General features: G+C 37.4%; 2 protein-coding genes across 2 annotated transcripts in view; both read left to right on the plus strand.

The window, feature by feature from the left end:
- Positions 1-1,548: 1,548 nt before the first annotated feature.
- On the plus strand, positions 1,549-16,178 carry LOC139138653 (retinoschisin-like). The gene is made up of 8 exons (XM_070707134.1): positions 1,549-1,717; positions 2,314-2,414; positions 3,359-3,511; positions 7,887-7,972; positions 10,635-10,779; positions 12,308-12,528; positions 14,367-14,465; positions 15,609-16,178. The coding sequence occupies exons 2-8, from the start codon at positions 2,321-2,323 to the stop codon at positions 15,750-15,752; spliced, it is 942 nt and encodes a 313-aa protein (XP_070563235.1). The 5' UTR covers positions 1,549-1,717; positions 2,314-2,320; the 3' UTR covers positions 15,753-16,178.
- Positions 16,179-17,507: 1,329 nt separating this feature from the next.
- The window catches only part of LOC139138652 (neurocan core protein-like), a 60,219-nt gene continuing 50,666 nt past the window's right edge, over positions 17,508-27,060 (plus strand). The window contains exon 1 of the mRNA XM_070707133.1: positions 17,508-17,592. The gene's annotated coding sequence lies outside the window, so the exon portion shown is untranslated. The remainder of the gene's footprint in view (positions 17,593-27,060) is intronic.

A 27,060-nucleotide genomic window follows, 5' to 3' on the forward strand; every position in this document is an offset into this window, starting at 1 on the left:
ATACATACATACATACATACATACATACATACATACATACATACATACATACATACATACATGCATGCATGCACTAAGGTGACCTATTTAGCGAGACTTCCATTGAAAATTAAACCAGGCTGTAGGGGATCACTAGTGCAGAGTTGACAAAGTCATGGAGAATGAATAGTCCTATGTGAGCATAGATGATGACGAGGCCCCTGGTTCATGTAGACTTGCGAAATTCGATCACCTTTTATTGTGTTTTTGTTTTTGACGGAAGGAAAGAACATCCGTTTCAGAAAGCGAGATAACCAGACGACAACATTCACCAGTTTTGCCGGATGTGTCATTCTCCTTTCTCTTTGTGCATCCTAAACGAAAGTGATAATAAAGAGACAAACCAAAGCGATACATAATACAAAACAAAAACTGCCTCCATACCATATCGTCGTAAATCACGTGTTGCCTTCAAACTGTTTCTGTAATTTTTTTGGTCGTTTGTTGTTATCCTTGTAATGTATGTGCAAATTGAATGTGTATATTGCAATTTTTCTCTTCTCGTTCACCACGGAAACCAAATTGAACGCCCTGAAGTGTTCGGTGACGCAACTTCAATGAGGAAGTGAATATATGAGAAGCTACATTCTTTACAGTGTATGACTGCAGGTCCATACGTTCTTTCACAACTTTGACTATGATTATGTGTACAGGTGCATATAGTCTGTTCTGTGCTGTGCTGTGCTGTGCTGTGCTGTGTTGTGTTGTGTTGTGTTGTGTTGTGTTGTGCAGTGTTGTGCTGTGTTTATCGTTTACGATAGCTATATATATACACATGCAATTTGACTTTTGACCTATGATTTTTGGATTAAAGAGGGATCATACGATTGCTTTTAATCTACAATAAACACAAGTAAATTTAGTTTGCAATATCTTACCATGAACATAATTTGCCTATAAGACACGATTTCTTTGAAAAACGTGAAAGTTACACACCTTTCTGCGTAATTCTGATGATAGGACTCGGTCAAAAGTTTGACCTTTGGTGACCTCTAGCGAAGTATAATCGCTCATAGTATTTTTTTGCTTGTAAGCAATTAAAAAACGATGAGAATTTCTCTGATATGTTTAGACAATATTGAGAACAAGTACGCACATAGGAGTTGTAAATCACTGTGATGTAGAGTTTCCACCAATTATCCTTTCACTGCCATACTTTGGACAAAACCTGTTGTTATCAAAAGCGACTTAAGACCTGTTTACACGGCACTTGGGGGGTGAGTAGCTTAAAATCAGAGAGAGGCTCTCCTTTTTATTTATATGCGAGAAAGTGTGACCAGCTTTTGTGTAGATGTACTGATCGAAAGTGATGTAAAGTTATCCTCTCCCACATTTGTGATCTTCTCTAAAAAACGGAAGGGTGCTAAAATCCGATAAGTGCCCGGGAATATATCTCTTTGTGGATTTTCGTTGAAAACGACATCCTGGTGATAAAGTTTCTCACTTCTGAGAAGTAAGAAGGCTCCTTTTCATTTCGTTTTGTACACGAAATCGGACGATTGTGAAAATAAAACAAACATCCATAAATCAATTACATCGACACTATCTTGACACTTCGTTGAAATCGACATCCTGTTTTCCACTTTGTGCAGGATTATAAAGTTTGCTAGTGCAGCGAGCAGTCGCATATTGCTGACGAGTGAGGTACATTCAGGTTGGCAGCTTTAACTTTGGAAAAGTAAGTATAGTGATCGTGTGTTGGAGTTTTATGTGTGGGTGTTCTAGCGTTTGCTTCTGTAAAATGAATGTTTGTCCTATATGGTAGTATGACATTGCACGCTTGAGCGTAAACAACAGTCTTTCCAGCGTCTGACTGGAAAACGACTTCAACATTTTCCCACACAACTTTCCTCTCAATGTCCATATACTTTTTGACAGCTCACCATCCATGAAATAACTAAACTTCGATACTTTTTGTCGTGTACATTTCACCTAGTTGAACATGCTGAGGTTGCGCAATTGTCAACTATGTTCAAACAACAAATGGCGTGAGAGTTTTTACAGTGTTTCGTTAAAAAGAGAGTCATGCAAAATGTTGAAATCAAGACCATTCGCTATTTGTATCGTACACTTTCAGTAAGTTACATCTGCACAGATGTTAGTTTGATCACTTGATCTCACATTACTTTTCTTTTTATGTTAGATTGTAGGATTGCTATTGATTGTATTTCCATGGTATTTTCCACTAGATTTTGCGAGCGAACATATCAACTCTTGCTTTGCAATACGGAACATTTTTGTAATAGATTGTCTTTCTCTACACTCTCTCTTCAGACTGTCGATGATGGCGCTTTCTTTGAAGTCCAGTATGGCCGTTTTCCTTGGCCTGATCGTGTTGTTCATCAGTGCTCAATGCAACGGTCAAGAATTTCACAGTAAGCAGGAATTTGCCTATTCCGTTTAATTTTTATGTCACCAAAACATTTATTTTGTCCTACATTGTTGCCTCCTTGAGTTTCAAAATTTGTGAAATTTATGTAATTAACAGCGTCTTCTTTCCATATATTACGACTGACAACAGTTAGTGAGGCTACCCACAATTCCCTTGATTTGTTCACTCAGACATTTTTTGCTAAAGGCTTTTTCAATGTTATCAGTTTCTTAACGATTTTAACTTACAATTTAAGTTCAGGATTATTGTTAAAATTGTGTTCCAAAATTATTGATTATGTTAAATATTCAAGAGTAAATTGAGTGAGAAGTCGATGTTTGGAGGTGCTAAAAAATTCACACTTTTCAAGGTAAATTATCAGCAACTAAGATGGTCTCATCATACCACCTGTCAGACATGCAAATTTCCTTTGTTACAAACATTAAAAAAAATCAATACCCTTTCTTTTGCCAACACAGATGCAACTTATTCCCGTAGTTCCTTGAAAATATTGTGTATGGCTGTCAAAAATTTATGTCGACAAAATTACAAAATTGCTATCTCCTCCGCGGAAAAGGGGTTGATCTTCTCATTATTCACAGTGAGAAATCAGAAAATCATGATTATGAGAACTATGTTGCCAGAATTTTGAAATATGGACCGAGTTGTTCTCTGTACAGAAGAAATTTGCTTCAGTTCAGTGAATGATCTCCGTGTGTACAGATCATGGAGAATTGTGGGCAGCCTCACTTACTGACTGACAACTGTATTAAAAAGCTTAAATATCTAGCAATGTTCAAAAATTTGAAGATGGTTATGTCATACATTGAAAGAATCGATACCAATTTTTTTCATTCGTGGAGTTGCCTCTGTCCTTGAAATCAAAAAGTGGATTCTTCTTCCGGATCGACTTCAAAACCCTTACATCTGCATGTCTTTATATGTCAGATTGTGAGCCAGGCTGGGACTATTTCAATGACAAATGCTACGTTTCCTACAAATTCCCGATATACACGTACAATGAAGCAAGAAAAATGTGTATCGCATTTGGCGGTACACTGGCTGTCGTCAATAATGTTGAAGAGGATTTGTATCTGAAAGGTGAGTAATATTATGGAATTACAAGGAAACACATGCCTTCACAAACTGTTTTATGACAGCGTGGAGTCTGCGTAGAACATCAAGGGGATTTACTACACTAACGGAACACAAAATTACAAAACGGAAGTCGTAATTATGTAAATGTTGCAGGATTGGAACTAGATCTCAATTAAAAGTATTAGCATGATTTGTTTACCGCTGTCATCTAACAGAGATCTTTAAGAACCCTGTGATTGTAAAAAGGCTTAGCTCTTGTACCGTATCTTACTGAGATCTTCAAAGACTTTCTTCAAACTGGCATTGTGTCTGATAACTTCTAGTTGAAGTTCAAGCTAGCTCTCGAAAACCCGCCAAAATCATCCCTTATAACGAAACTTAAAGGCTTCCGTCCGGTTTCAACTTTATGATTTAAATCGAAGATTTTATGACATATTACTTCTGCTAGACTACCTACCTATATTGTAAGTCATTCACCAGACGAATGAATGCAATCGACCCACAGGCCGAGATGCAATACTGAAACTGCTCTTTTAAGAATTACAAATAGCATTTTACGTGCCCAGTTTCGGTGGGCGGGTAAAACGTAGGGTGGGTCGGTAAAAGGAGTCAAAAAATGTTTTACCTTGACCTTACTATAGTGTATACTCACAGCAAAGCACTTGTGTCATTCAACGCAACAATAACATGATGTTTTTTCTGTTATAAAGATTCCTTTTATCTGCCTGTTCGGGCAATCGAACGTGCGAACTTTCACGTCTTGAGACATGCCTGAAATATCCCGGATGTATTTAGGGGAACTGTCTAATTATAAGTTGTACTTTCTCTTGTTTGATGATGCATCGTAAATTGCAGGATTTTGAGGGGGGTTGGGATGGGGTGGGATGGGGGTGTCGTGATTTTTCGAATTTAGCAAGTCGCTTCAGTTGTGTACAGTGTTTATTCCATAATCAATTGACCCTATTATTAAGTAAACAAGCGCAGTGGTCGTCGCGCTGCGCATGCTCCTGAGGGGGTCCCCCCCCCTTGTTGACAACATATCCGAGAATGCCGCATGAGGTTACGGGTTGATTATTATGTTTGCGATATTGCCGCTGATATGGCGGCTGATTTGTCACAAGCATACCAACTTACCAAATCTAACACGCAATAAAAGGTCAATTAATCTAAGTTAAATATCTGCTGAATATTGAACAGTAATTACACGCTAGATTGAGATCACATTTGATCATGATTTTCTTGAATCAGTTGAATGGGGCTCGCTCAAGCCATGGAGCTAAACACTTACCCGTACGTGTGTATATGCCAACAGACTATCAATGACCGGGCTCTGGTCTACGACATCGCTAGCAAGGACGAGAACTTTCATTTCAAGAGGCCCAACAGGAGTACAATTGACAAAAACGCAAGCTACAGAAATCTACAGCTCGCAGAGCAATGCCCGCTGCAGCAAGAAGCATCTGTTCCGTGGTCTGCATGAACGTCGGTGTCAAGAGAACCGGGTATATGGCGCGCTACACTCGGCTGTGGAGAATCCAACTCCACTACGAAGTTTACCCCGTTAGGGGGTGCAAACGAGAATTCCGAGTACAGGTATCAAGTCAAGCGAAGGACCTTTCATAGGTCTTCTTGTTATGTGGGGGTTATCTCATTTGAAAGAGGATTCAGACCTACCCGGCAATCAGGAGGTACAACAACGAAGTTTGCGTAGCACCGGTAGGCCTACACTAGCTAGCCGTTGGGTCTCTGCCATGACCGTGCACAGGATCTCTCAATACGTCCCTATTATGTGTTGCCGTGCAATTTTCCTGCCAAATGCCGGGAAACCCGCTCGTTTGTCTATTGTGTCCGGTCATTTGACTATTTCTTGCCACGTATTACTAGAAGAAGTAATGGTGATCAACAGTGGTTCGTGGGCCAAGTCGTCTATGGGCCGGTACGTTGTGCAGCTGGTTGTGGGACCGGATTCTCTCATATATCCGTGTACGTCAACGCGGTGACCTTCTCTCTTATCGAAGCAACAGCATCTCCCGTGTCCTGCTCTGGCTTGCCGATCATGGTCTTGAGTGTAATTTTTGTGTTAGGCATTGTGCTTGTTGCTGGTCTACATATATATATATATATATATATATATATATATATATATATATATATATATATATATATATATATATATATATATATATATATATATAATGTTGATGCTGGTCTACATATATATATATATAATATATATATATATATATTATATATATATATATATATATATATATATATATATATATATATATATACAATGTTGATCATTTTAGTGATGTATTTTTACCGTGCTGCAGCATTGTATACAACCAGCGTGACCGCGCGCGATCAAACCCATTTGTTCACTGTGACTGCATGAAGTAAACTCAGCGACATAATTGCAGAGTGTCTCAATGTTCGTAGCCTTACTTGAGTTTATAGATAGAAATACACCACTGAAGTTCGTTTCCGATCTTAATATTTTACTATTGCATGATGTTGAGTCTTACAACGGCGTTAACAAAGTGAGGGACCGCTCCCATCTCACTCCGATTGAAGTTGAGAAGACTTATGTTTACAAACATTTATGTTTATCAACAAAAAAATCGCGCACGCGCAGCGCGACGACCACTGCGCTTTAAGTAAACAATCACTGCTAGAAAGAGAATCTAACTAGTATAAAAGTGCTAGTTTAATTTGGACCATCACTTTTATTTTTACAGTACTTTATTTCTGTATTTTTGCAAAAAATTGTCTTTTTTAAGGTAGAATGGTCCTCAGGGACAGATATTCGGACTCTCAAACTTTTACATTTTTTCTCATATACAACCTGTGGGTTCATTTTAAAGCTCCGGGTGTAAGAAAACTTTCCAACAGCTCAGCTTGCCAAAAATTGAAATTTTATTTTTCTCCATTGAGTTAACACAGGGATTGCAGTCATGTTGAATTTTAAATATCTCTGTAAATCTCTGGTATTTTTTTCTCTAGTACCACTGTTAGGCGTAATTATCATCTAGGCGCTATTACCAGTCAATTACAAAGAAATCAACTCCGCAAAACTTAAAAAAATTTGTCTAACAGAAGGTCAGACATAGTCAAACAACACCACACACATTTCCACCCACAGCCCGTTAACTACCGAGGACGTATCACTTGCTGTCAAATATAAGGCTTTTCGCACTTGCAAATTTTGAACTGACAAAGACATGTATCGTTAATAAATAAGCAAATATTTTTTCAATACACCAAACTTTATTTCGATGGAACGCCATGTAAAAAATTACAACTCAGATTGCTGGTATGTAGCCTAGCATAGAATACGTGGTTTGTGTGGGTCAGGTGGTGCTGTTTGACTTTGTCTGACATCCTACTAGACAATGTTTCAACTTTTGTAGAGTTGATTCCTCTAAGATCGACTCTAATTGCAGCCTAACTGATATAATTGCATATGACAGGGTTGGAAACACCTCGATTTAGACAATATGTCTAGTTCGTTTAATGCCATCGGGTCAACGCAAACCACTGTAAGTGAATACATATTTTAATGCAGTTATTTTTCATTTTGAAATTAGCACAAGCTTCTTGAGGGAGTAAGTCCTTCAAGGTCACACCCTGATTCAGTATCAGAGCATTTTCTAAAGTTGTTGTCACAGTGGCATTTATTGACAAAACTGTCCTTACGAGAGAATTATGTCGTCAATTATACCACTCACTTGTTTATTTTGTGTTCAAGCTCTTTAAAGGGGACAATCCCAATCCTGACCAACCCCTCAAATAAATACGAAATACCTGCATTTTAAATAAATAACTGTTGCCGTTCTTTGCGATCCATTTAGTCCGTTGCACCTCTAAGATCAATATGAACATTTCAGCGATGTCTAAAATGTCATTTGATAAGCTTAAAAATAATAAAGAGCTTAGAATTTTCAAGTTGTAATTTCCTCTTTTAGTTTTATTGTAATTGAATACCACGCATCTATTACACAGCAGGGCATAACCAAGTTTTGCACATCTTATGCGACTGTCAAGCCGCCCTTTCTGTCTTCTGTCTGTATCAGGTTTCAGGTATATGTGAAATGCTTTCGGTGTTGGACTTCTATATGCAGCACATGCAAGTTGGAATGAGTCTCGCCTACCTCGTGCCGACCAATTCGAGCTACTCTAAACATAATAGATGCAACAAGTATTGCTTCATCAAATACAAGGCGCTTCTGGTCGCCAAATCTTACCTCGTCATTTTCAACATTGGCCGTTGTGTGAGTCAGACAAAATATGTACCACTATAAACACTATACGTCTACCACCACATACACCCCGCCATCCCCACTATTCTAATACCTTTTCCTCTCGTTCTTGTCAGGGTATACTGAAGGCAAATACAATCTGTGGCTCGGTGCCAACGACATTGAAAGCGAAGGAGAATGGAAATGGGAAGACGGTACCTCGGTAAATTTTTATAAATCTTCTGTGATCAATTTTATTCTTTGTAATATTAGGTGCTGTCATGCTGTTATGTTGACAATAATTCTTCGCGTTTAGTTCGCATATTTCTTTACATTGCGTGACCATGTGTATTAATAAATTACTTATTTTGGTCTGTATGAATTCACATGAAACCACGTTGCGCCCGCTGCTGTGAGTACGTTCGCTCGCGTTAGACATTTGGATCTGACTTCTGCGTAACTTTCTTGTGAACTGTTTGTCAGAATGAAAACGTGTTAGATAGGAGTTTTCCGTGCTGCAGATATTCCAGATATTCTACGTTCTCAGAGAGAGAGAGAGAGAGAGAGAGAGAGAGAGAGAGAGAGAGAGAGAGAGAGAGAGAGAGAGAGAGAGAGAGAGAGAGAGAGGGTTCTGTTGGTTCAGTGCTGCAGAATTCAACGTTAAATCTTCGTCGAAATGTATGTCGACTGTTCGTCATTAACATTACAACTCTCTGATCGGATCGTGAGCTTTTTAAACCAGACTGACACTATATTCATAATTGGTCACCTGGTCGCGCTTAATTTTTGCCATGATTTCGTTAGTTTTGTTATTGTCACGTCGATTTGGTTTCTTTTCACTACTGCTAGACTTCGTAAATGACGCACTTTTGTCTTTCACTTGACTATTCTCGATGCGACTCGCGACTTGCTAGTCTGCTGACGGTTGTTAAGAGCCGCTTAAGCCTGGAAAGTTGTAAATTTATACGGCCAATAATTTTGATCCTTGCGACCTAATGTTGTAATTGCCTATCCGAGAATACGTCGGTCGGTTCTGTCCAATTCCTGAGCTTTGACTGAAACACACCGTGCAGTTGGTCATATGTAGTGAATCGCACGCCATTTGAACAGATAACTTTTACTAGATTTAGTTTCTGCAACAAAAACCAAACACCGTGGAGAGAATTAACATTTGGGCTTTTCTCCAATACTGTTTATAAACATCATCGTGCATAGACTGTCCTCTATACATGTAGGTCCCTCCATGAACAGTAAGCAGGCGTATACTTTTCATCACTTTACTTGCTACTTAAGGGACTAGAAAGAAATTAAAGGGGAGGGGGTGGTGTTTTGGGGGATGGGTCGCCATTTTTCGCGCAACTATAAAAAGGCAAGATGTGGGCGATACAATGTTTCACGCAAAAATATCACATCAATGGGAGTGTATTTGTCAAACGGTCAACAACTTCTTCCCACAAAGCAAGATATATATGTACGTATTTATGTAAATGTACTTCGCTTGAAGAGGGAGGTAAGTGCCATGTGTGCACACGAAATTCGGTTTTTGATTTAATCCAAATGGTTGATTCACTATAAATGGCAGCCTATGAGAAAATTATGAACATTTTTCCCAATACAAAACGAGCAATATCTGTGCATATATAGATGTTCAATAATTGATATAAATATACTTAATTAGAATATGGTGGTTACAAGGGCATATGTGTACACGAAATTTAATTTTTGAATTTCACCGAAAATGTGATTCACCATAAACATGGCAGTCATTGAGAAAACCATGAATACAAAAGAAGCTACATCATTCTGTACTTTTATTAATGTTTGACAATTGATATAGTGGTACATAATTAGAATATAGTGTGTGAAAGTGCACATTTAAACAAAAATACGATATTTGAATTTCACAAAAACATATTTGTTCACTTCTCGCGGTAGTCTAAATAAATAAATATTTCCCTACAAAACTTGTAATACCTGTTATATGCACATGTTCTTAAATATCAACTTTTATGCTCTAATAACTTTCTTGACAAGCAATACCATTGCTTTCTGTGCAATCACAAGCCAAACTATAAACATTACAGCTACTATCCTTTTAATTTGCATAGCCAAATTGTTCTGCAAGTAGTTGATAGAATTATTAATTATATGAATTGTGATCTCTTTTTCATCGAATCATTTGAAACCTTGCATAAAAAGTGATAATGTATAAAGGTTCAAAAATATTCTTTGAAAGTTCAAAGGTCAAATAAGATACTGATATGGACTTTGACACGCAGGGGGAAGGTAATTGATTTTGCGCATGAAAATTTGGGAAGGTAACTTGTTTTCTTTCGAACACTTTCAAAGGGTCACTATTTTTCGCGCAGTGTCATTTTGAAAAACACCTGCCCACCCTCTGTATTTTATGTTCCTTTCCTAGTTTCATAGTGTGGCATGCTAATAAATTTAAAAACGAGCAACTTTTGACAGGTTTATCGGCTAGCACATTGTTCCATTTACATATGTCGGCAGTTTAATTACAGTAGGACCATTACTCCAACAAAAGAAAAGACGAAATTCTAAACAAACAAAAAAGAGGGGTTACATCCACTGCATCGACAGTCCTAAACTGCAAGATGCAGTAGTGTTAGGTCTCCGCAAAGTTCAACCTCAGAAACAGTTTTCAGGGTCCCATAACATGACCTAATCTTTCAGTCTATACGACAGTCACTGTCTTATGTGTGTCCAAACAAGTCACTGCAGTAAGTGCACGTGTATGCTCGAGTCTCTCCTATATGCGTCATTGTGGGAAAGATATCTGAAGATTTGACGAGGGAAAAGTGGTGTCAAAACTTGCCATGTTCGTAAAATTAACACTCGTCTTGAAATTGTCAAACCCATAGATGACCTACAGTAACTGGGCCGAAGCGCAACCGGACGACTATCAAACCGGTGAAGACTGTTTGCACATTCTTAACACGGGTAGTCAGCAATGGAATGACGTACCTTGTGACATACACCGTGGTTATTTATGTGAGAAGGAAAGATGTGAGTTATAGACTCATACTTCACATTTGTAAACTGTATATTGTTACTTGTTCGACGAGATGGAAGTTTGACGTTTCTGTATATATTCCAAACATCATGATCAGTGCCATGGTAACCAAAAATTATGCTTGCTCTCCTATAAGCCCGTCGAATACCTTCTTACCATATTTGTACGTGCTAAGATATATCAACATGGTACTAATATCATCGAAAAGACAAAAAGTACGTTTTGGTGAAGGTTTGTGGCAGTTGACGAAAGATAGGAATAATCACTGCCATTGTCTATGTGGTTAACTTCGTTTTCAGCCAACTTCGATTATCACAATAAAACATGAACACCGAAAGAATACAAGTTTCTCGTTGCGAAAGGATGTGTTTTAGGCCAAGAAAAATAAAAAAAATTGTTTCTCATCCTCGCGCGCGTCAATTCAGACCACGAGGAAATAAAATGAAAAAAAACCCGCAAAAATACGCGACAATAGTGCATAATACAGTGCTCTGTAAAACACACCTGTAAACAAAATAGCTGACACTAACATTCCATTCAGAACTGTACACATATATCACAGTTATATTAAGCTGTCAACACCGTGCATATTGCTGCACTAAAAGTCAAACCACAGAACTGATGCTATACAAAAAATAATAAAGCAACACTGCTGTGCATTTATCTCTGTTTGCATTCCTATGTTGTTTTCATGGTTTTTTTTGCGCGCGTTCTTGTTGTTTGAAGAATAAAAAGAACTGAGAAGAAAAAAACCCCGCGTCACCGCATCATTTTTGCAATATGTCTAGGATGAGAAACAAACTTTTTATTTTTCTTGGCCTTAGGAAAAATTGATTCCTTATGATTAAGCCACTTTGTGTATATTTGTTATCGCAACATTGTTTCCCTTGTACACTTATATATATATAATATATATATATATATATATATATATATATATATATATATATTATATATATATATATATTATATATATATATATAAAATATATATATATATATATATATATATATATATATATATATATATATATATATATATATATATATATATATATTATATATATATATATATATATATATATCTGCGAGTTACAAAATTCTCCGCACTCGAGTCAGGCTCTTTCTCGGCTCGGTCTCTCTCTTCATTCATCTCACGCCACTATTTCTCCGTTTACCATGTAATGCCCCAGTATGTACATCACTTTCCTCTATTGAAGCAATTAAAGTTGACTCGGCTTAGCAATAGATGTTCCGTAAGACGTCGAGTTTCACCATAAATGATAAGGCTGTTATACTCTACCAGCGGATGTTGACTATTTATTTATGATCAAATCTGTCGTCTGTAATTTATGGATGAAAGTTGAGAACCGCTGCAGGTTTCAATCCCTTTGCTTCCCTTTTCCCTTGTACCGGGCGCAGCCGGTCTCGTTGTAAGAATAGCGCCGTCAGCGACAGGAATAGAGCAGAGTCTAAGCCATGTTTTTGTTCATCTGTTAGACGGTGCATTGATGTGATTTAGTTTGCAGAGTCGTTCCTGTTGGAGTCGAGAGCAAAGAGGATGTACCAGACTCACACATTACAGCGAGTTCTGACTGGGCAACCGATCACATGTCTTACCAGGGGAGACTGAACTACGTTGGGACCGGATCGCAATCTTGGTGTGCTGGCAAGAAAGAAGTTGGCCAATGGCTTCAAATCTTTCTTGGTCGTGACAGAAGAGTCACCGGAGTGGCCACACAAGTGAGTGCATGAAGTCATGGAACAGTCACCTGTTCGCCGACTTAATGCGGCGTTATCTGAGTACATTTACATGGTGTAAAGATTAGGCGAAAACCGTGACAAAGAATGTATGTATAATGAAATAGTCAATTTCTCCCTGTTGGATGGGGAGGGTCACCCTGGTTTGGAAATGCCCAGCGGATGCATGGGTTTCAGTGTGTTTTTATAATAGGATAGTAAAGATTTCATATCATACCACCTACAATTTCGTCATTCGGTTTCACTTTTCGGTGCCCCCCCCCTTTCGGGCTCGTAATTTAAAAAAAAATATTGTAGATTTAGCAAGTCTTGTTTATGTGTAATTTGTTTCGTCCATTCGCGGGCCGACATGATTGTTAACAAGATCTGCTATAATGTGAATCTGATAAGAGTAAAAGTACTGATTTCATTTGGACCATCCCATTTATTTTATTATCATGTCGATGTATTCAGTCCGGGTTATATTCATATAATGGATAGTTGGGAAAAGCCAATGGCGTACCGTATATGTAATGAGGTTAAGGCAAGAACCAATCACATACTGTATATGTAATGACGGTTAAAGGTTAAGTGGGTTCACTTTGAAATGTTATGCTGAGATCGCGATCTGACCACAGGCTACCCAGACAGTATTAATAAGCTTTTTATTGAGTTTTTCTCACTGTTTTCTCTATCAGTTCCTCTCCTTTTCTTCATCACAGTCCCTCTATGGATATAGGGACTGTGTCTTCATGCTCTGACTGATCGAAGTAAATAAAATACTGATCTTTCGTATTTATTTGTAAGGATGAAGCTTGACTTCTGTAAAAAGATATATGGTTGACGAAAGAATTCTCTCGTGAACTTGAAGTAACAGTCTTTGTCAGTACACGCAGCAACAATTTTCGCAATGCACTGATACTGCATTGGGTGTCTGGAGGAGCAGAAATCAACTAATATATTCATTTACAAGAATGACAGTTTTCCAGAAATACCAGTCCGCGTTATGTCCATAGAGAGGATATTACGATTGACCAATCAGCGAACCTGCCGCCGCCAACGTCATGAATAATTGACCATGCAATCCTTACGACAATTTGTTTTAGGTATTGTACCGAATACCACTCATCTATCACATAGCAGGCAGTCATTCGGTACAACAGAAAACAGCCTTCTAAATTTTTCAGTGTTCTCTTCAGAAATTTCAGATAGCGTATTGACTACTTTGCATAATGCTTTGCATAATAATTTTATGTTAGTGAATGAGTTTCTAAATGCTCTTTGGAGAGCGATGGGGGTCCGGTAAACCCGGTTTTTGGAATTTGTTATGGGGCTGGATTTGGGCGACCCTAATGTACTTTTTCCTATGAGCAGCAGGAGGTGGGTGTTGGGCGACTTTTTGTAGTGCACAAAATAAATCGACCACCCTTTAGGCCGGAAAAACTAATCATTCCCTAACATCATCGTCAATTCCATTATCTCAGAATCGCAAAGTAAGTAAGCCCAATGAAGGAATTGCACAATCAACAAGTTCCCTTGCGTTTCTGCGTCCGAAATGGGGACAATAATAAAGTAAAGATCGCTTACACCTGTTATTCGTTTCTTTCATGTTCCACAGGATACACCGATTAAAACGTATCCATATCAGTGGATATGTGTTTAATGAAACATTTAAACGTGTTGTAGTGCTTTCAGTTCTTTTGTCGTTTCGATGAAATCGATACTGATATTCTCTCCTAAATTCTCTGTAATTATACATTTTTGTGTAATAATTAGTAGCAGTGATGCCCCGGAGATGACGGTTCATTTCATTTGTTGTATTTTCCCTGTATCCCTATTAGGGACGCGGTGATGATGGTCAGTGGGTGACGACTTATCGGTTGGCTTATAAAGTGGACGGAGCTTGGCATTATGTTAGCAACGCTGATTATTCTCCGAAGGTGGGTTCATATGTTTCTTGATCTGAATTAAGTTTCAAATTCTTAACGGCATTAATTTTAAATTGTTGCGATGCAGCAAATCGTAAATTGTTGCGCCAGTAGCAATAAGGACATCTCTGCATGGAATTTAGCTACTATCCCCATTACTAGTAAGGTAGTAAGACTTAAATTTCTGCTCAAACTTTCCTCAGTGAAACTATATCACCTATTATTTTACCAAATCGAGAATAAAAATCAGGGGTCAGTGTGCAAACTTTAGTACTAAGAAAACAAATTGCGTAATATTTACCGATATTTGAAATTCAAAATGGCCGCCATCATAAGATTATCTCTGTGTTAACTTTATGAGGGAAATTAAAATTTTCGATTTCCGAAAAAACTAAGACGGTTAAGTTTTCTTACTCCAAGAGCTTTAAAATTAGCCCTTAAACTAGGAGATCAAAGAAGAATTGTGGAAATTTCAGTCTGAATTTCTGTCCCCATATTTACCTAGAGTAAACATTTTCTGAAGGCCTAGATTTTGGTGAATTTGGTGTTTTGTATTTGTGTCCATTTCATACACAATGATCTTGAGACAATTAATTTGAATAACCTCTACAAAACGTTTTTTACTTTAACCTGTAGCACACGCTGTTGTGTTTTCGTTCAAAATTAACACCAACGATTTACAACATAATGAACCCGAAAACTGTGTCATTGGCCCAGAACCGTTTCAGAGGCGTTTCAATGGCCTGTGTATGAACGGCATCTCAGATTTCGTTTATCTATCCTAGTTTTTGTTATTACAGACGCTTAAAGGTTTTAGACCATTGGTTAATCAACAGCTGGGAAAATGTGGCGTCAGAGAAAAAGGTCTGGAGCCCCAAGCAAAAATCGCAGACACACTTTACAAGATTTGTACTACAACTTTTGGTCACGCAAATTGCTACCGCAAACAATGCAGCGGTCGTACAAGTGGAAAACCCCTGATGTTTGAGAGGGTAAAATTGCTACCATGTGACCTTAATGTCAACTGTGATTACAACATACAAATCATGGTATTCACCAATATCTAAGCTTTCAGAAAATATATACTTTAATGTGGTTACAAGCTCTGTGGCTTGTCCTGCATCGTTAATCGGCTGTTTTCATTTTTTATTTCAGGCCTTTCAAGGAAACTCTGATCGGAACACTGTGGTCTATCATGATCTGGAAGACGACGCGTTCACTACTCAGTATGTCCGCTTTTACCCGATGACTTGGCATGACCACGTTTCAATGAGAGTAGAAGTCTACGCCTGCCAATAGACCCTATCTATATCACGGAAATACAATGTATGACTGTTTAAACACCGATTCAGAAACTATAGAGAGGAATTTTATCGCAGAATTGTCACTATATAGTTCTCGAGGGCCTTTCGCCGTAGTCACATTTAAGCTTCATTTAGAGAAAACTTAAATTTTTATCTGATTTAGTTCGTAAGAGGCAGACTATCTCTTGGGCTACAACCTACGAATCTAACAGTTTCCTTCAATTATGAGTCCTGGAAAGAAAACCAAATTTCCACAATCTTATACTGATTTAGCCAATAGAGAGAATGGCGGCAACTCTGAATTTCAAGTGCTTGTAAGTTTGAAGTAATTTCCTTCTCGAATCCAAAATAATTTGCATGTTGACTCCTGAATTTAATCCTGGTCATAAAAAGCTTGAATAAAGTTGTATTGAAAGCATGATCCAACGTGTCATACTTAGGGGTTATTACACGAAGTTTGGTCACTACCGCGTCGTATTCAAGTGATGCGTATTTTAACGAGTTGCGTTGCAACGAGTCAAAGTGCGGACACACCACGAGAATACGACGCGGTATCGACCAAACTTCGTGTAATAACCCCTTTATCATTCATGCATACTTTTGTTATGGCTGTTTTCATAAGGACGTTCCAAAACTAGCGACGACATCGACTGTAAAATCTGTGCGACGTGTGATGCGTTAGAGATTAATCGTCAGCGTTTAAAATTAAACACATGCGTTTATTAAAGTGTGTGTGATGCGTTTAGAAACTAAATGCCTGCATATTCAAACTGTGGGTTCTATGATCACGGGGAACTCTGACATGTTCCCTGTTTAAAGTTTACCCGACGAACTTGTGTGTATTATAAAATTTTATGATTTAACATAGCTATTGTAAATAACATGATGAAATATTAACTTTCAAAATTTTACATCATTGCCGTTTGTGGAATTCAATACTGATTACATAAAATTATCATTTATTCCATATTTCAGGTGGAAAAATGCACTATATAATATTTTTGCGCTATACGTTTTATACTAAACATATTTGTGTTAAACGTAATGTACATACAGCTATTGAATATAAACGCTGGTGTTTAATACGTCCTCTGATCTTTATATATTATTTTTGTAAATAAAGTTATACAAATATAACTTATTAACACATAAGTCTTAAAGGCGAATGATCACATAAAAATCGCTATGGATCCTCTCTGTTACGTGCAGAATGGTGCAGCCCTACATTACATGTCTCACTGCGCATTTCATTAGATACATCATTTTATGCCCCCAAACAAAACAACAACAACAACAAACAAAAGCAAACTTTTCTTGTCCTTGACATGAAGCAAGAGTGATGCGGCGACGCGGGTTTCTTTCTTTTTTTCGTTTCTTTTTTTATTATTATTGATGCAACAGTTATTGTCTTTTTTCACTGGCTGCATAATATTTCCGTTTTCTTTTTAGCATTTTTGGACATGCAAACAGGGATATCAAGGATAACTGTACTGATGAGTATGTAACACCCAAAAAAGGCATGACGCACAGGTTCTGAAATGGCGCGCGCGGTGACTACAAACGAATCATTTTTGTGCCTCAGTGCCACTTTTATCTCTCAACGTGTCCGCCATTAAATTTTGCGCCTCATGTCGGGCAATGGTCTCATGTTTACATCGCGAAAAGTGTAGCGCCCTCCCGAGAAATTACCAAATATGGTAATGGTCTCACTTGTGCGCGCCCCCACACATTTCGTGTCGTAACATGAGACCATTACCTTATTTTGGATAGACCAGAACAGAAGCCATACAGTTTCTGCCGTGTTGTTGGGAGTCAAAAGTCCACTTCAGGAGTAGGTAAGATATTTCATGATATCGTGGTTTTCAATCTGTCATATGATTTTCTGAGATATTCACCACGTTTAATATTTGATCTCGTTGGTGTCTGGCATTCTTGACGTTGTGTATGAAATTTCCCCATTCTGACTTAGGTCCGTTTCATCGTGGCCACTCCATAAAACGGGACAACGAAAATGCTCATGTCCCATTGTTATTAGTTATTTCCAGTAATTTATGCGTACGTTCCGAGAAGAGGTCAGTGGTTTTCATGAATATTTAATAACCAGATCTGACGCCGCTTATCCCACTGTTATACACTAAATGAGAGACTTTTGAAAGCTGTTAGACACAGAAGGCTATGTTAAGTAAAGCTATTAATACCCTCTGAGTGATAGGAACGGTAGATTTTAACATTTTTGGGGAATATTTTTGTGAAAAATGGAACGATTTGCTGACGAAGTTGATCGCGATTGTGGACTTTGAACGTTGCCATCGTACGCAGGGCATGATTGATTGAGCTAAAAAGACCATGGGTGAGTAAAATTGCGGCATGGCGTGATATGGAACCCGTGGTTGAGGTTTTCTTAGCGCACAGCGTGCATGATGAAGAAATTTGTAAGATTTTTGTTAAAAGGAAGAGAATTTTTTTGATTTGATTTTAAAGCGCCTTACAACAGATAAGCCATTGTAAACTGTTGATATCGTTGCCATATAGTCTCCAGCCTAGTGCGAGACTGCCATGACAGTTGACCCGGTTTGTTTACAAACGTAGTTGTTCTAAACTGTTGACCTCACGATACATATCCAACCTGTCATGCATTTTTAACTGAAATAAACCGGGCATGAATATTTTTTTCTCAATTCTTCGTGGTTTCTTTCAATTCGATGACCTATTATATGTGGTTTGCTTGTCAAAATACGTGATCCAAATTTTAGAACGTATTGGCTTCTACAGGCTATATATATGGCTTCGAGACACTATGAATCAGAGCGCGTTACCGAAAGCGTATATGTTATATATGCGTGAATCAAACTAATATCTGTCAGTCTGAACACTAACTTTAATCAATAAAAAGGTTAGTAAACTATGTTTTTGTCTGCGACTCTTAAACATACTTGCAGTTCAAACGATAGTCTTTTTAATGATACCCTAGTTGTGTGCACACCTGTTCCACAATACTTTATACCTCCATGGTTATACATAAATGTATGAGAGAGACCCATAATTGTTCAGGGCAACCTTATTGTATGGGTGTATGCAAATTAATTGTTTGTGTTTACATGCAAACCTACCATGAATTTTCGTTCTGACTTTGGAGACTCAATCATAATGACAGACAATCGTTTCATAGATAGCAAAGTGATGACAAAGTAGTGAATATGAACACTAGATTTGTCCCTATAAAATCATTTCCACCCGGAGAAATAAATAAATAAATAAATAAATAAATAAACAAAATAACCCAAAAAACCAAACAAATATGGTAGACAAGTAAAAGAATGTTCAGGCAATACAATCATGCTGTTGCTTCATATACAGTAGCTGTTAATCTGCATGAAGTGTCATTGCGTATTAAAATATCTTTTGTATTTTTGTAGACATGCATTTGCATAGGGAGCATTTTTATTATTTAAAATGACCTATTATTAGTTTGTTTGTATTGTTTATTATTACATATGATGTTACAAGATGCTGAAATTATGTACCTGAACTTGTGTCTTTCGATAGCAACTGCAGGTAAAGACATAGACAACAATGTTTTATGCAATGTTTAGTTTTGTTCTTGCTATTCTTGACCGCTGACATCCGGGAACTTGCGAATTTTTACGTCATTTTTGCGTCACACTGCCGTGAGAACAAATATTGAAGTGTGGATTTTCAACATTTACAACAGTATTCAAAGTTTCAACATTATGTCAATGATAAACACTAAGGGACTGGACGTAAATTAGCAGGGGGGAGGGCCGGGGGGATTGGGGGGAGGGTCACAAATTTTTGAGCCTCTGTTTGGGGGAGGGTCACAATTTTTTGAGCTCCTCTAAGGGGGAGGGTCACAAATTTTTGGGCTTGTTGTCGGTGCACTAAAGGTAGAAAGCAAAATTGTTTGTATAGACAATTATGCTCACATGACATCACTCGCACACTGCCTCTTTCTATGAAGTGCTCATTCCCAACTCTCTGTGCATCTCTTCCCCACCATTATCTTAAATAGGATTGTCTCTCTTGTTGCTATTCTTATTATAGCAAATCCAATCTATTGTTCCTCAGCTAACCCGTGGCACTCTGGCTACCCAGTGTACATGTAGTGTGTTTCGTTAATAAATTTTGGACAGTGTTTTTGCTAAGATTGGGGAACATTGGGAACCCTGGTAAATTTCTGTTGTCCGCTAGTATGATTGCACTGATATACCAAGGCTAACCCTGGTAAAATGACCGGGGAACCCGGTAACATTTACCTAGGTACCGCCCTTAACAAAACACTGCTGGATATTACCACAATATCTTACATTTTTGTTCCACTGATGTAGTCAATTTTGAACCTATAACTATTTGACAATATTATTTCTCATTCCACTTTTTGTTGATCAACAAAAGTTCCCTCTCTTTCATAAGCCACTTCTCTTTAAAGTTTAAGGCCAAGCTCCACCCTGCATCAGTCACTTATAGGTACATGAATTTTAGTTTTTAGCTACTATAGACTATAGTCTATAGAAGCTATTGGGATGGGTATCCGTCCGGCGTCCGTCGTCAGTCTGTATGTATGTATGTATGTATGTATGTATGTATGTCCGTTTGTGAGGCGTCCGTCCACTCAAATATCTTGAGAACCGCAGTACTTACTGATTTGATATTTGTTGTGTAGATGAAAAATATGATTTTGAGAAACTATTTTTTTTAATTTTTTGATATTGTTGAAAATAGGCAAATTAATGCCAAAAAAGGTGTTTTTGGTAAAAAATCTTCTTCTTCATAACCGCTGGTCAGACAGCTTTGTTATTTGGTATACAGGTCCCTAGGGATAACCCAACTTAGATTTGTTCAAATTGTGATGAAATATGCAAATGTGTATTTTTAAGGAATTTTTTTTGTCATTTTTGGTCAAAATTTGACTTACATTGTATGTAATTCTTGTACTGTATAAACCCTATCAATGCACCCAGAAAAAATAATTAATATGATTTTAAGTAATTGAATTAATTAGGAAATCATCAAAGCCAAAATAATTTTAGTGTGGAATTATCAGAAAGTTCAACTTTTTTTGACAGTTCATAGTGAAATGCTTACCATCTTGGAGGATTAAAATATGTAAAGGCAACTTTCCTGAATGCAATCCCAACTGTGATATTCTGAACCACCATTTATGTTATCTGAAAGAAATTGCTCATAATAGTTTGTCATGATAGGGTGGTCAAATAAATAGAGATAGAGAAAGTTCTAATTTCCATTTATGGTTGACTTGGTAAGGATAAAATAAGATTACTTTTTGAGGAAAAAATAGAGTGGTCATTAAAAGAGTGGTCAAAGTGATAGGGTTTTTATGGTAAAGCTTGGCTGTAAGATTCCTCATGTGCTATTTATAGCAATTATGCAATCTGCGTAAACAGTGCAATGAAAATGTAACATGATTCCTTATAATGCTTTTGATGACCTTGAACTTCTTAAGTTTCAAACATTTGTCTCTTCAGTGTGCTTTCTCTGAGTACGTACAGTCTGAAGTTATTCAACAGAACTTACTTACAATGTTAATTTGAAAGTTAAAATGTGCTTGGTTAATAGGATGAAAATACTGATAAAGGTAACCAGCTCAAGATTCTTTATATTACCTGACAGATATGCTGTTTTTTATGACTTAATCTTGATTTAAGCAAGTCTTGTTTACTTTAATTAGAATGTAATTAACTCTGGTTTATTTGCTATTATAGACTAATATAGTCTGATGAAATATGCAAATCTGTATTTTTACGGAATTTTTTTCCATTTTTGGTCAGGCCATCCTGAAATGAGCTATCAAAGATATCCACCTTCTTCATCAATACATGTGTCACAAAAGGTTAACACAGCAGAGCTCTGTCAACTGTTGAGTCGCTTGTTTTTTTCAAAACCGCTGGTCAGACAGCTTTAATATTTGGTTTACATGTCCCTAGGATGACCTTAGTGAGATAATTTCATACAGTCAGGAAATACTTAATTTTGTATCCATGTCTATAGTAGCTTCAGGGACTTTGGCCCTATGTTTAGAGATACTATTGTTTGAAATTAAGAGTAAGCTTTGGTGTGATAATTAATAATTTTGATTCCAGAAAGTGGTTTTAGTATACTTAATTATTTAGGTACAGTCATCTGATTGGTATGGCTACTTTTGGCATTTTTCAAGTTTATATCGGCTTTACCACGTGGGTACTATCTTTGGAATGGATAGTGTTCATTTGTGTTGTGAAGGCAGGATATATGACATTTGTTGAAATTTAATGTGGGTAATTTACACAGTGAATCAGCCATGTTGATCACGTATTCAGATTGAACTTGATTAAATATGGTGAAATCCCAATGTCATTTCAGAATATGGAGACTTGATTGGTCATGAAATAGTGTTTGCCACTTCTGTGTCAAATCAGGATCAGTCTATCCTCTATTATCTAGGCTGCTTTCTGTGATATGTTTAAAATGCAAAGAAACGGGGCACAAAAATTGACAAAGTATTGTCAATGTTAAACACCATAATTTCACACTATAGCATTCAATCCATGACCATACTTTGAATTGTTTGCTTAAATTATTGCTTGAATAGGCATAGCCTTTGTGTTGACCTTTCCCCACAAACAGGGCAACATGACCAAAACTTCTCATTGTCTACTGGAACACAATAGTACATTTTGTAAAACTGGATTTGATATGAGTGCAATGAGCACATGTACAGGTATTTTCAGTTCTCTGACTACACAGGTCTATCAGGAATATTATAAAATCCAGTGAATAATAGGGTCATGCACACAAGTAGTTCTATATCTGTACCAGGAACACATTTTAAACATACATTGTACTTTCCCATATTTCCTCCCCATGTAGAGATTGAACTGCTCAATACATTGTACATGACCATATATCATTGTTATGGAGATCAGTGTCACATTGTGTTTCCAGTATTCCCTCAATTGTCAATGTGATACATTCAAAAAGTATGAAATTCACTGATATTTTGATAAATATTAAATTAGAATTCCTTAGAAAAAATGGCAGGCACATGCATGTGCTTTAATATAAAAGAAAACATTTGAAGAGCATTACTTATCACAATCACTCTTAATGGAGTATAAGTGTGCTCTATTCCATTATGAGCCAATTTGGGCATTCATTATTGGAATTATTGGACAGCCTGTTGAATCATAACATTCCACATCTGCAGTTCAAAGCCAAAGTGAAAGGGTACATATTTACTGCCTACTTGACATGATATATGCCATTGACTTGGTGTAGCAGTCTAAGCCCTATGAGAATGGTAAGAGTATTTAGCTATTGGCTGCTTTGCCTCCCTCCAACAACGGCATACTCATCACACAGGTGCAACCACAGTTGCAACGCGAAGGCCTATGCACCCGGTAGAGAGAGAACTCTTTGGGGTAAGTAGTCTTTGCGTAGCGACGGTGATACACATATCCTCCTAGCGTACGGCAATATTGCCGTTGTACCTCAATATTTGGACTGCTGTTTAGGTAGGACGTCAACTTGATCAAACCCTAAAATCTAAAATCTTAAACTCGAAAAAAGGCACACCCTTCAGTTTCGGAACTGCAGCTACATAAAGCAATATATGATACCACGGTACTACCAAAAGAGTGTGGTAGCTCCTAGCTTTGCATGGCAGGGCTGTGTGTTACCAGCGTTACGGTATACGGCCTGTGGTAGGAGGCCGTATAACGCGCGCTGGTAACACACAGCCCTGCCATGCAGAGCTAGGTCCATGGTGATACTGATACGCTCCTGCTTGGGAAAACAACACTGAGACTTGTGAATTGCAATATCAACATCCTTCTGATCCTTAATATATTTTTCATAAGCCAATAAGTCAATCATTTAAACATACAGACCTTTATTTCCTGAAAATGATAGGCTAAAATGTACAGTGTACGTCCAGAGAACTTCTTGGTACAGCGCAAAACTTGTAAACAAACTTGTATGCGTTGAAGGTATTTGAATATTTTTAGAATGATGTTCACAGTCACACTTGGAAGAAGTGACAATTTAGTCAAGTTGTAAGTGAAACATATTTGTGAAAATCATCATTAAATTAAATACTTTCAATACTTAGACCTCAATCAATTTTGACAGTCAGGAAGAACGGACAGAAATAATTGAGTGAAATTAATGACTTACATGACGAATCTCTGACTTAAAATGACGTTGAAATTACTGTCATTTTCCGGAATACATGTACGTACCAAGCTTGCAGGTCAAGTGCAGAGGGTCAAGTATGATGTGAAATAGGCCCAGAAGAAAGTTTTTAAATAGCTTTGAAACAAGCGGACTGCCAATCTTGTTTAGTGGTCATCTAGTACCAAGACTTTAACTTTTTCACATAATGCTATGCTTGGTGTCTACCTCCATGGTGTACAACATACCGGTACATGATTCAACACTCAGCAGAGGACTGCACTTTCATATTGGAAATATTTGTGAGTTCACATGGTGGTGTAATCTTACATCCCTGTTCAGAAATGGCTAATATTATGATACTTTGGACAAAGCTATTTTTGTCAACATTTTACAGTACTATCTTGTCAATGCACCAATTATTAAAATATACAACAGCGCAAAGGTCATGCTGCTTGACACTTGAATTAAAAGAATCTCTACTAGATATGTACCAAGTTAAAGGGACAAAGTTGCTCATTATTGACATTATTTTGCCATTTAAATTTCTTTTGATAAATTATTCTCACTGAAATATGCTCACTCTCTGGTTATTGCAATTCAATTCTCACTTTTTATAAGGCACATTAACATGTGAAATTTACTGTGACAATTTTTGGTACATACCTTAAATTAAATTATTAAGTGACCACATGTTATATCCATGCATGCATATGAGTTGAGCTGTGACAACCAGAGATTGCAATTTAGCCCATTTCAGTGAGCAGCAGAAAAGCATATATATTCAACGGAAATTAAAATGACCAAAATTTTGTCAAAAATGAGTGACTTTGTCCCTTTAATGGCCAATGAAAATGGCTAAATTCCATGTTTGCTGTTTTGTTAGTTTTGCCTGTCAGTCACTGTAATTTGAAACAATGGTGTATGGACAAGATGTTGGTTTTGTTGTTTACTTTGCAGGTCAGAGTTATATAAATTCATAAGATTTCAGAATTTTTAAGTATTAGCTGCTGTTTTTAGCATGATACATGTATGCTCTGTATTGATTCAGTTTGTCAGCCTAGCTTGATGACACTTGAGCAGTGGTGTCATTGTTTTTTATGTCCAGTGAAGTCTTAAACTGTTTTTTGTGGTTTGTTCCACATTTACAAGTGTGCTGACAAAGTGGAAAATAGAGCATTTCATCAAACTTGTGCAGAAAATCAAACAATGAATTAATTTAATCATAGAGTTTATCCTATGGTGTTCCCCAGAACAATCCACACTGGAAACAAGAATACCAGTACTCCTTTATCTGGTGATTGGTTTACTATTAAGTTAACCTGTTCACCCCAATTCCCGTAAACAGGTCCACACTCACCATTGATAACATATTGGGCCAAACCATGGTGGTGATAGGGTTAACAGTGTAAGAGTTAAACAGTATATTAAACCATTATAATAACAATCAAAATGCATATTGTGTAGGCAGTTAAAAGTACTGAAAAATCTGTAGCATAGAATTATCGAGATTTTTTCTACAAGATTAGTTTTACCCATGCTGGTCAAATGTGACGGACACCATGTCATTGAAAGTATTCTTAGGTAAGGCTGACATCCATATCTAGACTTGTTCTTGTCACAAGCAGAAGCAAATAAAAAATTTGCAGACATCCCTTGCTGGTATCCATCTATATTGCCCTGTGTTGTAAATCCCCACCTCAATTTTTGATTGTTGAAGATTCGATCAATTTGTAATATTCTATTTTTTTGAAACTGGGGGAGGGTCACAAATTTTTCAGCCTTGCTTTGGGGGAGGGTCATAAATTTTTCAGCCTTGCTTTGGGGGAGGGTCATAAATTTTTGGTCACTCTCTTACGAAATCCCCCCGGCCCTCCCCCCCTGCTAATTTACGTCCAGTCCCTAAGTCCTGTACTTTGTCACATAATTTCTGCATTGTTCACTGTCCTGTATAGTCAAATCCCATTTCACCTCACTCGCGTGCGTGAGGTGAAAGTGACGTCACTCCGCGGTCAAGAATACTGCTCTTTCCGAAGTGTGTTGTTATGCAATAAAGTGATTAAAGAAAGTAATGTGACCTTTAGTTCCGTGACCTCTAGCCATGCCTATTTCCTGCCCTGCCCTCGCTATGCTTACTGTACAGTAAACACAGCGACGTCTGTACGCATGGCCAGTAGGCATGGCCAGAGGAATTGGCTAGAGGGGTCACGGAACTAAAGGTCGTATTTACATATGATCACGCACCCCATTGAGGGCGCACTATACATGCCAATACAAGCTATACAAAAAACAGCTACACAAATGTTGTGCTCTTCAGCTGCAGTGGTTTATTTGTAACATTTAAAAAGAAAGAAAAACTCTGTAAGATAGACTTCAATAACCACTTATGAGCCCCTGTGCACTTACCCGTACTGCCGTACGCGTGTATATGCCAACAGATTATCTTTACTTTACTTTACTTTACTTTATTGCTCAACAACACACTCAAGGAGTGCGGTAAGGCAAAAATTACAAAACTCAGCAAACACTGGATGAAGCTGCTGCTGGGGGAGGAACTAACGTACAAGAAATAAATTTGGCAAGAGGTAGTTTGTTTTCGTGAGTAAAGATATACATGAACTTTTCTCTATCATTCAAATCAAGAAAGCCAGGATTATACAAACTAGTGGATGAAAATAGACTATCTCGATAAGCTCTGTATTTTGGACATTCTATTACAAAGTGAAATTCATCCTCAACTAAAGACTTACAATGCTTGCAGAATCTTTCATTTGCAGGAACTTTTGGAATTGACCTTCTACCCAGTTCTATTTGTAGGTTGTGATCCGAAATTCTTAGTTTTGTCAGCCACCTCCTATAGGTAAAAGATCTTATATCTAGCAAGTAACTTTCAAATTCAAATTTTGTCTTAAATAGTCTGTAAGTTCGGAGCTTATTCCTCTGCATTCCACACTTCCTTGTATCATTATGAATATTTCTCAACCATGTTTGATCATAAGTTTCACATAAACTATCATATACATTATTAACTGTGGAATTGATATTGCAAACACAAGACCATATATCACTCCCACTGTAAGAGTTCAAAATGCTTTGTATATAATTAGACCAATCTG

Source organism: Ptychodera flava, chromosome 8 (assembly GCF_041260155.1).
Source record: "Ptychodera flava strain L36383 chromosome 8, AS_Pfla_20210202, whole genome shotgun sequence".
NCBI classification, from domain to species: domain Eukaryota; kingdom Metazoa; phylum Hemichordata; class Enteropneusta; family Ptychoderidae; genus Ptychodera; species Ptychodera flava.